Source organism: Microtus oregoni, unplaced genomic scaffold (assembly GCF_018167655.1).
Source record: "Microtus oregoni isolate MIOR12 unplaced genomic scaffold, Mior012 000008F_ref0000371, whole genome shotgun sequence".
NCBI classification, from domain to species: Eukaryota; Metazoa; Chordata; class Mammalia; order Rodentia; family Cricetidae; genus Microtus; species Microtus oregoni.
In genome coordinates this window covers 37,412,838-37,426,724 of record NW_024543067.1, presented here as the reverse complement: position 1 = coordinate 37,426,724, position 13,887 = coordinate 37,412,838, and the positions used below count along the sequence as shown (strand labels likewise).

The window sequence follows — 13,887 nt, the reverse complement described above, 5'->3', positions numbered from 1 at the left end:
ATGGCTCAGTGGCTAAACACACTCGCAGCCAATCCTAATGGCCTGAGTTAGAGCTCTGGTACCCAGACAATGGAAGAAGAGAACCCGCTCCTGAAACATGTTTTCTGATCTCCACACAAAGCACACAAGATAAAAAACAAACAAAAAAGTTTAAAAAAACAACAACAAACCTTTAAGGGTAGGGTGTGGAAGACACATTTATTCCTGCACTCAGAAGGAATGTGGATCTCTATGAGTTCGAGACCAGCCTTGTCTACACAGTGACAGCCCTGGTTGTCCTGAACTCATTTTGTAGACCAGGCTGGCCTCAAACTCAGAGATCTGTCTGCCTCTGTCTCCCCAAGGGCTGGGATTAAAAGCATGCACTGCTGCGACCACACACACACACACTCACACACACACACACACACACACACTCACACACACACACACACACACACTCTCACACACTCACACACACATGCAAACTCTAAATGCTGGGAATATAGGTCATTACTAGTGCACCCAACTCCCTGCGGTCCATCCCCACTAGCATCAGAAAAAAAGAAAGAACTTCTTGGAAAGCATGTTCCTATAGGCAGAGGATCAAGTAAAGGAAGATTATACCAGAGTTCTAAGGGTGTAGCCCCGTGGAAGGACAAGAGCTTAGCACTGGAGATAGTTTAAGACGACACCAGTAGAGGGGCTGGAGAGATGACTCTGTGGTTAAGAGTACTGGCTGATCTCCCTAGAGGTCCTGAGTTCAATTCTTAGCAACCACACAGTGGCTCACAACCATCTGTAAGGAGATCTGGTGCCCTTTTCTGGCCTGCAGGCATATGTGCAGACAGAACAGAATACTGTGTACATAATAAATCTTTTTTTTAAAAAAAAAGTTTAAAAAATAATCCCAGCACTCGGGAGGCAGAGGCAGGCGGATCTCTGTGAGTTGGAGGCCAGCCTGGTCTACAAAGGGAGTTCCAGGACAGGCTCCAAAGCTACAGAGAAACCCTGTCTCGAAAAACCAAAAAAAAAAAGTTTAAAAAAGAAGATGACACTAGTAGAGCTTGCAAGATGTCTTTGCAGCTAAGGAGACTGTTGCCAAGCCTGAAGACCTGGGCTTAATCCTCAGGACCCACACAATGGACAGAGAGATCTCCTGTAAATTGTCCTCTGACCTCCACTTGTATGCTGTGGCACAAGCCTGTGTGTGGTGTCTACAAACCACACATGTGCGCACACACACAGAGATTATATAACAAAACCTAGGTTGCTACAGAGAAAAGAAAGCAGAGTAGCCCAGGAGGCCAGAGGAGTGATGCCCTACACAGACAAAGGGGTTCGGTCTGAGTCTGATTTTTCCAAAGCAAATCCAAAATGTTGGCATCCTCCAAACAGTATGGAGCAAGAGCCTTCTTCTTCTTTTCTTTTTGTTTTTCCTGACAGGGTTTCTCTGTGCACATCTGTGTAACAGTCCTGGCTGTTCCGGAACTCATTCTATAGACCAGGCTGGCTTTGAACTCACAGAGATCTGCCTGCCTCTGCTTCCCTAGTGCTGGGATTAAAGGCCTGGGCCACCAATGTCTGGCAAGAGTCTTCTTGACACACAACCATGGTCCCATCTATTTGGGAATTACTCGCATTCAGGAGTTCAGAGGCAAGGCTGGGCAACACAGCAAGACTCCAGGGTTTTAGTTTTGGAGACAGAGTCTCATGTAGAGAAGTCTAGCCTGGAATCCAGGAGGTGGCTGAAACTGGTCTTGAACTCAGGATCTTCCTGCCTCCACCTCCCCTACTTTGAGGATTACTGGTGGCTGAAAACCCCACTACTGGAGGAGGGAGAGAACCAGCCTGCCTTGGATGTGGTAATTTCTTTTTTTTTTTTTTTTTTTTTTTTTGGTTTTTCGAGACAGGGTTTCTCTGTGGTTTTGGAGCCTGTCCTGGAACTAGCTCTTGTAGACCAGGCTGGTCTCAAACTCACAGAGATCCACCTGCCTCTGCCTCCCGAGTGCTGGGATTAAAGGCGTGCGCCACCCCTGCCCGGCTTGGATGTGGTAATTTCATTTTGGTATTCCCAGCACTTGCCAGGGTGAGGTGGAAAGATTGCTAGGAGTTTGTGCCTGGCTGCAGTACACCAGGAGTTTGAGGCAAGCCTCGGGTTCAAGGTCAATCTGGGTGTAGAGTGCAGGCCTATAGGAGGCCCTTTGGAGGTTGAGGCAGGAGACTGGCGGGAATTACTGGCTATCCTAGCTGTAGAGTGAGACACTAACTTCTAGTCCCATCACCCAAAAAAAGGATGAAAAATTTTTTTTAAATATTTATTTATTATTATGTATACAATATTCTGTCTGTGTGTATGTCTGCAGGCCAGAAGAGGGCATCAGACGTCATTACAGATGGTTGTGAGCCACCGTGTGGTTGCCGAGAAATGAATTTAGGACCTTTGGAAGAGCAGGCAATGCTCTTAACCACTGAGCCATCTCTCCAGCCCGAAAATTTTTTTTAAGAAGTTCTGGAGGCCGGGCGGTGGTGCACGCCTTTAATCCCAGCACTCGGGAGGCAGAGGCAGGCGGATCTCTGTGAGTTCGAGACCAGCCTGGCTTACAAGAGCTAGTTCCAGGACAGGCTCCAAAGCTACAGAGAAACCCTGTCTCAAAAAACCAAAACCAAAACCAAAAACAAACAAAAACATACAAACAAAAAAAATTCTGGATGCTCTCTCCTGGACTTCTTCCAGCTTTGCGAGCATGAGACGCGCGTGTGCACCTTTGTCCACAGGGAGGCGCTGTGGCTACCGGGGTCTGGCCGCTCTAGGCTGCACCGGCGGCACCGGAAGCTTCGTTCTCCCAGTGCTTCCGCTCTCTACCCGGGCTGGGAGCTGCGTGGATCTAGACTTCGCGATGCCGACTGGCGATTTTGAGTGAGCATGGGGTGGTGCCGGGCTCTCCAGAGAGGCGGTGCGGGGGCAGCTCTGGGTGTATGGTGGTCTGGGCGGCGCGGGGACCGGGACCCGCTTACCGATCTCGTGTCCCCGCAGCTCGAAGCCCAGCTGGGCCGACCAGGTGGAAGAGGAAGGCGAGGACGGTGAGAGCTTGTGTGGGCCCCTCCCGCGCTCTGTCTCCGGCGTGGACAGAGTCTCCAAAGTCCCCCCACCTTGGCTTGAAAGTTTCAGCCCCGTGGCTCACTTTTCCAACTCCCTGCATTCTCTCTGACAGACAAGTGTGTCACCAGCGAGCTCCTGAAAGGGATCCCTCTGCCCACCGGTGACACCAGTCCAGAGCCTGAGTTACTGCCCGGAGGTGAGCGACATCCATCCCTGCCATCTCCCTCCTCCCTTTCTACCCTCAAGCCTTTTTCCAGCCAGTCCCCAGTTCCCAGGACTCAGTTTCTGTCATCGGCCCACAGACCCACTGCCACCTCCCAAGGAAGTCATCAACGGAAACATAAAGACGGTGACTGAGTACAAGATAGATGAAGATGGCAAGAAGTTCAAGGTGAGGTTCAGGTGGCCTCTGAGGGTCAGCGTGCCTTCGTCCTCAGGGTCAGATTGGTTATGAGGGATGAGTGTTGATTGGGCTGGCGAGGAAGGCCTTGAGATTCTGGAGGTGCTCCTCTTTCCGTCTTCAGATTGTCAGAACCTTCAGGATTGAGACCCGGAAGGCATCAAAGGCTGTGGCCAGGAGAAAGGTAAGATCCTCCTGTCTTGTTTTGTTGTGTGTGTGGGAGAGGGTCCCCAGGACTGACTCGAGGAGTTGGGAATTAAGCCTTAGGGCTCAGGAGTAGATGAGGTTAGACCCTCCCCACCCCCCGTTTTTGTGTGCTCCTGTGTAGAGTGTCATTCCTCCAGATCATTCCTCCTGGTTTGTGATGGTTCTCTGTCGTCAGGAACTAGATTAGGCTAGCTGGCCACTATCCGCGGGGATCCTGCCGTCTCTGCCCCCTATCTGGCCAGCACTGAGGTTAGAAGGACATGCCTCATTGGCCAGCTTTTCATTGTGGTGCTTGGGAGTGGACTCCAAAGGGTACTTTCATTACAATTACTTGACTGAGACATAGCCAGCCCTCTTGGGTTTGTTGTTTTGTTTCTTGTTATTTTTGAGAGGCTCTTGTGTAGTTTTCAAATTCTAAATGCTTCTGCCTCAGCCTCCTGGGTCCTGACTTAGGTTCTTAGTCCTTTGTCCTGTCTACCTGAAGGAACGAACAAACAGGCTCCACTTAACCAAGGGCTTCTGGAGGAAAGACAGCAACGCCCTGAGAGCAAGGCTCCATGCCAGGCAGTTAGCAGAGCTTGGCTTCCCGAGGTGTAGGCCAGGCTAGGGAGGCAGGGAGCTTTGTGGTCCCTGTTTACAGAAGTGGATGAGTCTTGGGTTTAGCTAGCTCAAGGTTCCTGTGATCTGCGCGACTCCTGGGCATCCTCCAGCTTCATCCCTCGGGGAGCTGGCCCATGGGCCTGTCCAGAAACTGCCAGTGTCACAGTTGTGTGTCGCCCCACTCTGAATCCCCCTGCTGCCTCCTGGAGTGTTTGATTTGGGGTGACTGTTATGTGCCGCCATGCCTGGGTAGGAGATGGGAATTGTCACCATTATCACAGTGTAGGATTTGACATGGTTGTCTGTCTGGGGTACACTGTGGAGTCTTGCCTTCCTTTGTTCTTAACTTCTTCCCACCCTTTTGTGAGCCCAGAACTGGAAGAAGTTTGGCAACTCCGAGTTTGACCCACCAGGGCCCAATGTGGCCACCACCACAGTCAGTGATGATGTCTCCATGACTTTTATCACTAGCAAAGAGGTGAGCATGGCTGAAGCTGGAGCCCCAGAAGTGCAGTGGGGGTGGGGTGGGCACAGAAGCCCCCTCTGAGCCACCCTTCCCTATTCCCCACCAGGACTTAAACTGCCAGGAGGAGGAAGACCCAATGAACAAGCTCAAGGGCCAGAAGATTGTGTCCTGCCGCATCTGCAAGGGCGACCACTGGACCACCCGCTGCCCTTACAAGGACACGCTGGGGCCCATGCAGAAGGAACTGGCTGAGCAGCTGGGCCTGTCCACTGGGGAGAAGGAGAAGCTGCCGGGAGGTGTGGACCTAGGACACCTGGGAGGGGCTTCAGCTACTCCTTCTGTAGTATGCTATGTTCTTTCTCCGTGGTCAGGTTTTAGCAGCCTGTGTCTGGGCGCCCTCATAGACATCTTGTTTGCTTGGGGCATGGTGTTCCTATGTAGGTGCAGCTGGTGACTTACTCTAGCCAGTGTGTGTGTGTGTGTGTGTGTGTGTGTGTGTGTGTGTGTGTGTAGGCAGTACCCATGTGCTGGGTTCAGTGTGACTCTGGAGGTTGAAATCTGATGTGTCTGAGTAACTGCCTCTGTGACTTGCATGGAGCTCTCTTGTCTGTGTCCCATCAGCTTGCAGTCTGTGCAGCGAGGCCTGCAGTGCTGGGCTGTGGGTGCCAGGAACACGTCTGCCCTGCAGCTTGTTCACTTTACCCATGCAGTCAGCAGAGACTTGGAAGGCTGCTAGCTTCCTGGCTGCAACCTTTGGGTCACCAAAGGATGACTGGATGCTTATAGCTTGGGGCTGGGGTGAATGTGACTTGGTCCACTGCTTTCCAGAGCTGGAGCCTGTGCAGGCCGCCCAGAATAAGACCGGGAAGTATGTACCCCCAAGTCTCCGGGATGGGGCCAGTCGCCGTGGGGAGTCCATGCAGCCGAACCGCAGAGGTAAGAGGCTAGGAATAGCCTGGGTAGCAAGTAGACAACGAGACACCCTGTAATTATCCTGCCTTGTGGGCGTGGGGTCTAATGGCATGCTTCTCACTGCCACCTCACCCTGCCCTGCCCACAAAGCCGACGACAATGCCACCATTCGTGTTACTAACCTGTCTGAGGACACACGTGAGACTGACCTCCAGGAACTCTTCCGGCCTTTTGGCTCCATCTCTCGCATATACTTGGCCAAGGACAAGACCACTGGCCAGTCTAAGGTGGGTGGACTGGTCTGGGGAATGGGTAGCTGGACAGTAGGGGTCCTGGGACCCACTTCTTACCCTCCTCCCCCAACTCTCTGCCCCTGGCCCCCAGGGTTTTGCTTTTATCAGCTTTCACCGTCGGGAAGATGCTGCCCGCGCCATTGCAGGGGTGTCTGGCTTTGGCTACGACCACCTCATCCTCAATGTCGAATGGGCCAAGTAAGACATCCTCCCTGCCCCTCCCCGCTCCCACATCCTCCTTAGCCACTGTGGGTCCTGCCCTAGTTATGTGGTTGCCAGGCCTGTCTGAAGGAAGGTCTTTATTGTGCTCTGGGAAAACACTTTGCCAGACTTGATGCAACTGTTCCTAGGTGGGCAAGGCCTGGGCTTCCCTGGTGTGAGTGTGGAGTCTCAGGTCCCCACCTGCATCCTTACCACCTCCCTTCTTTCCAGGCCATCAACAAACTAATAAGACACCTGTTGCCTGCTGCTGTTGCCCGGACCCTCAGGGACAGAAAGCTTCCATTAAAGACACCAAACACACTATGTCTTGCTTGTTTTCATGGGTCTTCTGTGTGTGTGGGGGGGAGCTCACCCCTCCTTCAGGCTGTGGTCTTGTAAAGGGGTGGGAGGCAGCCTCCACTGGTGAGGTTGTGGGGGGACCCTTGCTACTTCAGGGCTGTTGTCGCAACCATCTTCTGGTGAGGAGGCTTCAGTTAGATGGGTCATGGGCTCAGCTGGCCTTGGGGAGTGGTTGTACTTGCTATAGGCAAGTCTTGGCGAGGGCTCTTGTCCTCAGGGTTCCGGTGGCATGGGTGGCAGTCCAGGCTGGGTGCCACTGCCATGTAGAGCAGGGGGTGCATGCATGTAGCCAGGGGCACAAGGATGCGTGTTGTCTGGTAGCCAAAGAAGGCCCTCAGGTCCAGCTCCGCCACAGCCTGTGACACACTGGTAAAGTTGGGGCAGCGAGCCGTCCAGTGCAACATGGCGTCCACATGGATCACTCGTGTGATGTGGTAGGGCACATAGGAGCATGCATAGAGAGCCACACCACTGGTCACCAGCACTACCACATGCAGCTTCTGGGCTGTGGTCATACCGGGGCTGCGCAGTACCACCCACCCCAGTGCACCGTAGGCCATTAGTGTGAGCAGCAGAGGCAGGATGCCTCCCAGGCATGCCAGCACCAAGCTGTAGGTTCTGAAGGCCCCTAGCTGGCTGTCCTCCATCATCCCCAGGCACTTGACACAGGCCTCAGGATTGAGCCTACTACATGTCCCAAGGTCTGACTGGGGCTCCTTCTGGTGGGAGAAGCCAAGCATAGGGGCCGCCAGCAGGATGGCCATGGCCCAGCTGGCAGCAGTGACAACCCAGGCGTGCTTGGGTCGCAGGTGTCTCCGTGTAAAGAAAGGGTGTACCACCACCATGTATCTGCTGAGGCTGATGCAAGTGATGAAGAAGATGCCCCCCAGCAGGTTGCAGGTGAAGACAAAGCGCTCCAGACGGCAGGCCACCTCCCCGAAGCTCCAGTTTTTTGGTGGGTAAAAGTAGGCTGCCAGAGGAGGCAGTGTGAGTGCATAGCACAGGTTGCTGACTGCCAGCTGTACAGAGAACACCACAGCTGGGTGCCAGGGCCTTTGCTCTTTGGTGATAAAGCGGTACAGGGCCAGGCCATTGCCCCCTGCCGCCACCAGGAACTCTGCCATCAGGATGGCCCAGAGGTAGCCCTCCTGAAAGCGCCTGTACTGTTGGTCGGCAGCTTCCACATATTTGTCCAGGCAGGGCTTGGTATCTGTAGGCAGAAGTAACATTTGCATGCATACCAGTTCCGATGCAAGCAGGTGTGGGCCTACTGTCAAATGCAGCCTGGCAGGTTCCTGTAGCCACCTGGAAGGGCCAGCCTAGCTTCAGGTGGAATGGGTCAGGGTCACGCTCAGTCTGGTTTTGAGACAAACTGGGGCAGCCCCAAGAACCTGTACCGAGTCTGCACAGAAGCCTGCCATCACCACCCAGGGCTGTTCTCACAATGCCCTGCTGGCACCAACCAGCTGTGGTTCAACCAGAGGGTACCCAGATCCTGGTCAGGGGCTGCACTCGGCTTTACCATCTCCCAATAACTCCGCCCAATCCCAGAGCCTTGCACTGTTCCTGCACACTCAGCCTCTTCAAATACTCAGTGCCACCCCAAACTCCTACCGCAGACCCCGATTGCTTAAAGACCTGTCTCTTAAGTGGCCCAGTGCTAGCTTACCTGAGAGGGAAGCCATGGTCCTCACAGCAGCAGCTCTGGGTTACACAGCCACCTCCTGGGTTCCCAGCAGTGTGGCCACTGGTCCATCTCAACTTGCACAGCCAGTCAGGGTGACACCTCCCACCTAGCCCACTTCCTCCTTGTACCATCTGGGCTGGGCCTGTCTCTTGGCCAGTCACAACTAAGTACTGTTAGCCCTGTCCCCACCCTAACCAGAAAGTGGACTCAAAAAGTGCCAAGTTCAAGTTTATTGGAAGTAAGAACTGGATAGCTCCTTTATGAAAGGAAACCGGGCTACACTGGAGCCCAGGGCAGCTCTCGGGCCCCAATCTGGGGCATCTATGGATCATCCACTGCCAAGCAGCCTCAGGTTCTTGATGGTCGACCCGTGTCCTGGCGTCTGGCTCCCAGCTTGGTCTTGACTCCTTGGAATCTACCCTTTGGTTTCGGAGGCCGCCAGTTGCCACCCTGACCCTTGCCTGAACCAGGCCTCTGCTCCTTCCCTCGCTGCTTCTTGCCCAGAGGTCCTCCCAGGCGCCTCCGCTTGCCCACTCTGGGGAACATGTCTGTAGAGAGAGAAACTGTCAGGGTCGTCAACAAGAAATAAGGGGCCTCAGGTGTCCCCAGCACGGCCCCTGCACATACCCTCGTCAGGCTCCTCGCCCACAGCTTGGCGAAAATACTCGGCGTCATCCTCCTCCTCCTCATTCCGGCTTGCTCCTGCTGCCTCTGGAGGTGCCCCAGGGTCCTCAGCATCGCTGTCTCCTTCGGCCCCTGCCCGGGCTCGCTTCATGCCTGCCAGGCTCTTCTTCCTGGAGGACAAAAGTGACAAGGGTTTAGGCTTGCTCAGGTGCCCACCCACCGTTATGCCCACGGCCTTTGCATACTTGTGGGCCTCGCGCAGTTCCTGCTTGCGTTGTAAGTTCTCAGCCTGCTGGTTCTGACGCTGGGCCTTGAGTCGTAGCTTCTCCTCCTTTGCTGCCAAGATGGCCTGCAGTTCTGCCTCAGTCTTGTGCACTGCGAGGAAGACCAGACATTGTGTCAAGATAAGAATGGGACCGAGCACTGCTCCCAAAGGCTGGCCTCACCCTGTCCCTTACCAAAACTGTGGAAGAGGACATTGCCGTTCCCAACACCCTCCTGGATCTTAATGAGCTGCAGGGTCATCCGGGGCCCAATCTGGAGATACATGCATGGGAGAGTCAGGCGGCTGGCCTCAAGACCGAGGGCTGTGTCTGTAGGAGCTGCCATGAGCTGTTCCTCACCTCTGTGAGTCGGACGGCACTCTGCTGAGCCTGCATGTTGCCACGGCCAGCCACAGCCTGGGGTAGTTCTGTGATATTGTGCTCACCATCTGGCTCCACCTCACTCTCCGACAGCGCCACACCCCTGTGCGACAGCAGGTTACCTCGAGTGCTCTACAGGCCGGCTCTAAAACCCCTGGGCTGAAACTGCCACCCACCCAGAGCCTTTCTCACGTAGCCAGCAGCTCACTGATATCCTGCAAGCGGCTCATGTTGGGAAACTTCTCCTGTAAGAGCTTCTTCATGCCCCGGCTGGCACCCACAGGCACCACTTTGATGCTGCTGCAGTGGGAGAACAGAGGGAGGAGCGAAGGGTCACAGGGTCCAAGGCCAGCTCCTTGCCCTCTCCCTGCTGGCATGCATCAGGGCGTTTACTTTGAGTCTGAGCAATCACAGGTCTCAGCAGCAGAGCTCTCATCAGGTGCATGGGGTGTCCCACTGCGAGTCCCCCCCCCCCCCACTCACTAGTGCCGGAAGTCCAGCTCTTGGGAGTCCGGGTTGTAATTGATGAGGAGGCAGCGCTTAATGGTGTTGAGGTTGACCTGGGGGCCAGGGAGAGGGGACCTCTGAGCTGCCCGTGGGCCAAGTGCTACAGCCAGGAACAAGTACTGATTCCCCCCAGCAGCCTGTTACTTAGGGCAAGTACCAGGGATGCCCCTAGGTGTTAGAGGCTGTAACTAGGGTCTACAGACTGGAGCACTGGCTGAAAGTCAAGGGTGCATGAGCCATCAAAACCAACCTTCAGATTTCTAAGTGGACCTTATAATGAACTTAATCTGAGACCCACCGGGGCCAGGGCTTAGCAGCTGAAACTCTAGCCCTGCTGGCTCGGCGGCTCAGGCAGTAAGATTACAAGTCTAAGCCCAGCCTGAGTTAACACAGGACCTTGTGTTAAGAAAAATGGGCAAAGATGTGGCTCAGTTGGTAGAGTGCTTGCCTACCATACACTAAGCCCAAGTTTGATCACCAACACCCAAAGCCAGTTGTACATCACTCAAGGTGTACATGCAAGAGATGGAGGGCCAGAAGTTCAAGTCCAGCCTGAGACACAGAAGATCCTGTGTCTCAGTAACAGATTTACTCCAACCCCAGCTCTGCCTTTGAATTTACGATAAAGTTAGTCACTTCATGTTAGTGAGTCTTCCCACCCAACTGCCCACCCCCAGCAGCTGCCCCAGATCTGGCCCACCGTGTGCACGTTGAGGGACGGGAACAGGTTCTGGAACATGGTGGCCATGAGCTTGATGTGCATGCCCTGGACGCCAAAGCTGTTGAGCACCAGAAGGGGTGGGTGGTTAAACTGCTGCTCATGCATCCGGTGGCGGCGCAGGGAGGAGATGACATCCCGCACCAGTGTGTACTGAAGGGAGAGTAGAGAGAGGCTGAGGATCGTCTGTGCTGTGTGACCAAGGCCCTCCCGGGTAGGCTGAGCTCACCTAACACCTCTACCCCTCTCACCTTGTTGATCTGGAAGGTCAAAGTGGGGCCTCCTGGGAGGCGCATCAGCTTCTGTCGGAGAAAGGACAGGTGAGGGTGGAGGGTTCTGGCTCGGGGTAGGGCAAGGGAGAAGCCTTGCTCCATTGCTTCAGAGCGTTTACTTTGAAGCCAGCATCACTACTGCTCAGGGCAGGGGGGTTCATCACGAGACAGGAGCAGCTGGGGCCAAGGGAGGGAAAGGCATGGTGTCCACTCACCAAGTACACACTGTTGTCTGTTTTGCTCAAGACAAGGAAGTGTGTGACCCCGAGGGGGCCGGCCACTGCCACACAGTCCTTCAGTGAGTTCTTCTTTCGAACCTGATAATTACAAAAAGGAATGGATACAGATAGTTCTTATGGAGCAAAGAAGCTTAAACTGGGGCTTATAAGATGTTATTTCTGACACCTCCAACTTTCCAGGGGTACCGAGCCTTGACTGTATCCCTGAGCCCAGCACTTAAATAACTTTAAAAAGTATTATTTTGTGTGCAATCGTGTAGGGGCGCAAAGGTGGAGCCAGGAGGATAACCTTCGGGAGTTGGTTCACCCACTTCACCACGTGAGTCAGGCGGCCCGAACTCAGACTTAGCAGCAAGCCCCTTGCTGCCGAGTTATTTCTCGACTGCGCCCCCACGCCTTGTACCTTTGTTTTTTACACACTAGACCTCACTATACACCCACGGCTGGCCTCCAACGAAAGATCCCCCTCGCTTCTCTTCCCAAGCGCTGCGCTTTCGGCTGTGCATCATGCCCTGTTCAAGCGGTGCTGGGGATACAGCCGAGGCCTCCCACGTGGAAGGCAGGCATTCTGCCACTGAATTTAACTATCAACCTCCGGCCGCCGCGAAGTCGAACCCCGGGACTGGAGTGTGGAGAGCTAGGGGATGCAGACCTGTAGACGAGAGGCGGTGAGCGGCTCCATGACCCGCCGCACATCCAGGCTGAGCTGCTGGACACTGCGACCCGCCCGGCCTCGCGTGAACACGAACGAGTGCGGCTGTGCGGCGTAGGCCTCGAGGTTGCGGAGCTGGGCCTGGGCGCGAGCGCGCTTCTGGTGCCGGGACTGCAGGGGCGACAGGCGGGCGGTGAGCGCTCCGGCCTCGGTCGCGACCCCACCTGCGCCCCATGCCCGCCGGGGCCGCGGCGTCTCACCCGCCCCGACTGCCCCATGCTGCCTGCTCCTCCACGAGGTTGCTTCTGAAGCTGCTTCCTGCGCACACTGCTCACTTCCGACGCGGGACGCTCTGTGTGTTCCACTTCCGGCGCCGCGTGGCTCGTATCTTCCCACTTCCGGCGCTCCCGCCGGTGACGTCACTCCGGGCTTTAGTACTAGGTCTCTTAGGGGAGTTAAGACAGAAATCTTTACGTGGATGGCTATAGGGATACCATGCCGGGGCGGGACCGCATTTAGGGTTCGAATCCCAATCTTGCAAGTTTCTGCAGGTGTGCGACTCTCTCTCTTTTTACCTCCTTCTGGATCCGCTTGCCTCTGCCGAGCAACTCACACAGGTCCGCCGACCTCTGTCTTTCAAACACCGGGATTAATGGCGTATGCCACCATGTCCGCTCCATTCCCAAATACATTGCATTTATTTACCTGTGGTGGTACATATGCCAAGGCGCACATTGGGAGGTCAGAGGGTAACTAGTAACAGTTGGTTCTCTTCTTCCACCATGTGAGGCCTGGACATGGAATTCAGGTATTCAGACTTGGTGGAGATCCTCTACTCACAGAGTCCTCTTGCCAGATCGCTAAAAATCTTTTAAATTATTATTATTTTATGTGTATGGACATTTTGCCGGCATATTTGAGGTTTGTGTACCATTTCCATGTTGGTACCTGGGGAGGCCAGAAGAGGGCGTCCTGAAGAGGGAACTGCCATGTGGGTGCTGGGAATTGAACCTGCATCCTCTAAAAGAACAAGTGAACTGGGTGGTGGTGGTACATGCCTTAATCCCCTTATGGTTTTTCTTACATCTTTAGGTTGGCTCTTCCCTCATTTTCTCTTTCTTCCCTCCTCCATTTCCTTCCTTCCCGTCTCTCCTTTCTCCTCCACATTCTTTCAGCATGCAACCCAAGTTAGCCTTGCACTCAGCATCCTCCTGCAAGTAAGGCATCTTGCTGGCATCCATCTCCCCATCCGTTGTATTTTAACAACCATTTCCTCTACTCCGAGGCTCCGAACAGACCCCTAACTAAGTGTCCTCTCTCCCTGCCCTCAATAAAGAAAGATACGATACTGATCCTGGCATACTGGTCCCTAGCATGTGGGGCTCAGTCAGTCAATGGATTGAGCACTGAGTGGTCCCTCATCTGTCTCCTAGATCCTGAGGGCCACCTCTGCTCCCTGCAGATGGGTGGAAGTGTGGAAGCTTCCTTTGGAAGCCAAGCATTCTGAATCTCGATCAGCCCCTCTCCCCATTTTTACCCCCACCCCATCTTAGCCTCGGGATTCTGACTTCTTCCTCTTTGTCCCCAAATAACCTTTCAGTGAAGGGAGGGACACTCACCCTAAGGCTTAGCATCTTGTCTTCTCCCAGGCACCTGCATCTAGCTCTCCCTCTCCACTTCATCCAGCGTCCTATTTTTACCCGTCCCCTTACAACAGCATCGCCAACTGTCCCTTTTCATTTTCTCTAAATTTCCCTCTTTCTCCTGTCCCTGTCTCCATCCATCTCAGCCCTGTTGCTGCCTCCTCAGCTCTCTGGTCCTTTACCCCTTTCCTGTGACTCCAGAGGTTTCTTCTCTCTGTTGGTAATGGAGAAGCAAAGAGGCTGTGCAGTTCCTGCTGTAGCCCAGAACTGACTGGTGCTTTCTAGTGTGGAACAGTCTTTTCCTCTCTTGACCCTGGAGTGTGCTCAGTTGGGATAGCTTAGGACCTTGCTAAGCAAGGAGAGGCCACTTAGCTCAGTGG

At 54.3% G+C, this 13,887-nt stretch overlaps 3 protein-coding genes and 2 non-coding genes across 5 annotated transcripts; 1 reads left to right on the top strand and 4 right to left on the bottom strand.

Moving 5' to 3' along the window:
- Positions 1-2,809: 2,809 nt before the first annotated feature.
- Positions 2,810-6,485, top strand: Eif3g (eukaryotic translation initiation factor 3 subunit G). The gene is made up of 11 exons (XM_041657527.1): positions 2,810-2,899; positions 3,017-3,063; positions 3,195-3,278; positions 3,385-3,473; positions 3,607-3,666; positions 4,663-4,767; positions 4,862-5,051; positions 5,584-5,691; positions 5,818-5,954; positions 6,052-6,158; positions 6,393-6,485. Exons 1-11 carry the CDS (start codon positions 2,880-2,882, stop codon positions 6,406-6,408), a joined length of 963 nt encoding a protein of 320 aa, XP_041513461.1. The 5' UTR covers positions 2,810-2,879; the 3' UTR covers positions 6,409-6,485.
- Positions 6,486-6,664: 179 nt separating this feature from the next.
- On the bottom strand, positions 6,665-7,756 carry P2ry11 (purinergic receptor P2Y11). The gene has a single exon (XM_041656823.1). The coding sequence runs from the start codon at positions 7,754-7,756 to the stop codon at positions 6,665-6,667; it is 1,092 nt and encodes a 363-aa protein (XP_041512757.1).
- Positions 7,757-8,429: 673 nt separating this feature from the next.
- Positions 8,430-12,223, bottom strand: LOC121451693 (suppressor of SWI4 1 homolog). Its single transcript, XM_041657401.1, has 12 exons — positions 12,125-12,223; positions 11,865-12,035; positions 11,189-11,290; positions 10,953-11,003; positions 10,684-10,854; positions 9,960-10,036; positions 9,669-9,776; positions 9,456-9,579; positions 9,291-9,369; positions 9,078-9,207; positions 8,836-9,002; positions 8,430-8,756 (listed from the first exon to the last, which is right to left on the bottom strand). The coding sequence occupies exons 1-12, from the start codon at positions 12,140-12,142 to the stop codon at positions 8,557-8,559; spliced, it is 1,398 nt and encodes a 465-aa protein (XP_041513335.1). The 5' UTR covers positions 12,143-12,223; the 3' UTR covers positions 8,430-8,556.
- LOC121452027 lies at positions 9,847-9,925 on the bottom strand. Its single transcript, XR_005974769.1, has one exon. It is a non-coding gene; the product is annotated as a small nucleolar RNA U105B (small nucleolar RNA).
- Positions 11,064-11,147, bottom strand: LOC121452023. The gene has a single exon (XR_005974765.1). It is a non-coding gene; the product is annotated as a small nucleolar RNA SNORD105 (small nucleolar RNA).
- Positions 12,224-13,887: the final 1,664 nt, after the last annotated feature.

What these genes read in the sequence shown, in the direction of transcription:
- LOC121451693 (XM_041657401.1), bottom strand. An exon ending in TCACCGCCTCTCGTCTACAG is followed by an intron (nt 11,291 to 11,864) that starts GTCTGCATCCCC and finishes TGTAATTATCAG; the next exon opens with GTTCGAAAGAAGAACTCACT. An exon ending in GAGCTGGACTTCCGGCACTA is followed by an intron (nt 9,777 to 9,959) that starts GTGAGTGGGGGG and finishes CTCCCACTGCAG; the next exon opens with CAGCATCAAAGTGGTGCCTG.
- P2ry11 (XM_041656823.1), bottom strand. Translation starts at nt 7,756, where the DNA reads ATGCAAATGTTACTTCTGCCTACAGATACCAAGCCCTGCCTGGACAAA.
- Eif3g (XM_041657527.1), top strand. Translation starts at nt 2,880, where the DNA reads ATGCCGACTGGCGATTTTGA. An exon ending in GGAAGAGGAAGGCGAGGACG is followed by an intron (nt 3,064 to 3,194) that starts GTGAGAGCTTGT and finishes TCTCTCTGACAG; the next exon opens with ACAAGTGTGTCACCAGCGAG. An exon ending in GAAGGAGAAGCTGCCGGGAG is followed by an intron (nt 5,052 to 5,583) that starts GTGTGGACCTAG and finishes ACTGCTTTCCAG; the next exon opens with AGCTGGAGCCTGTGCAGGCC.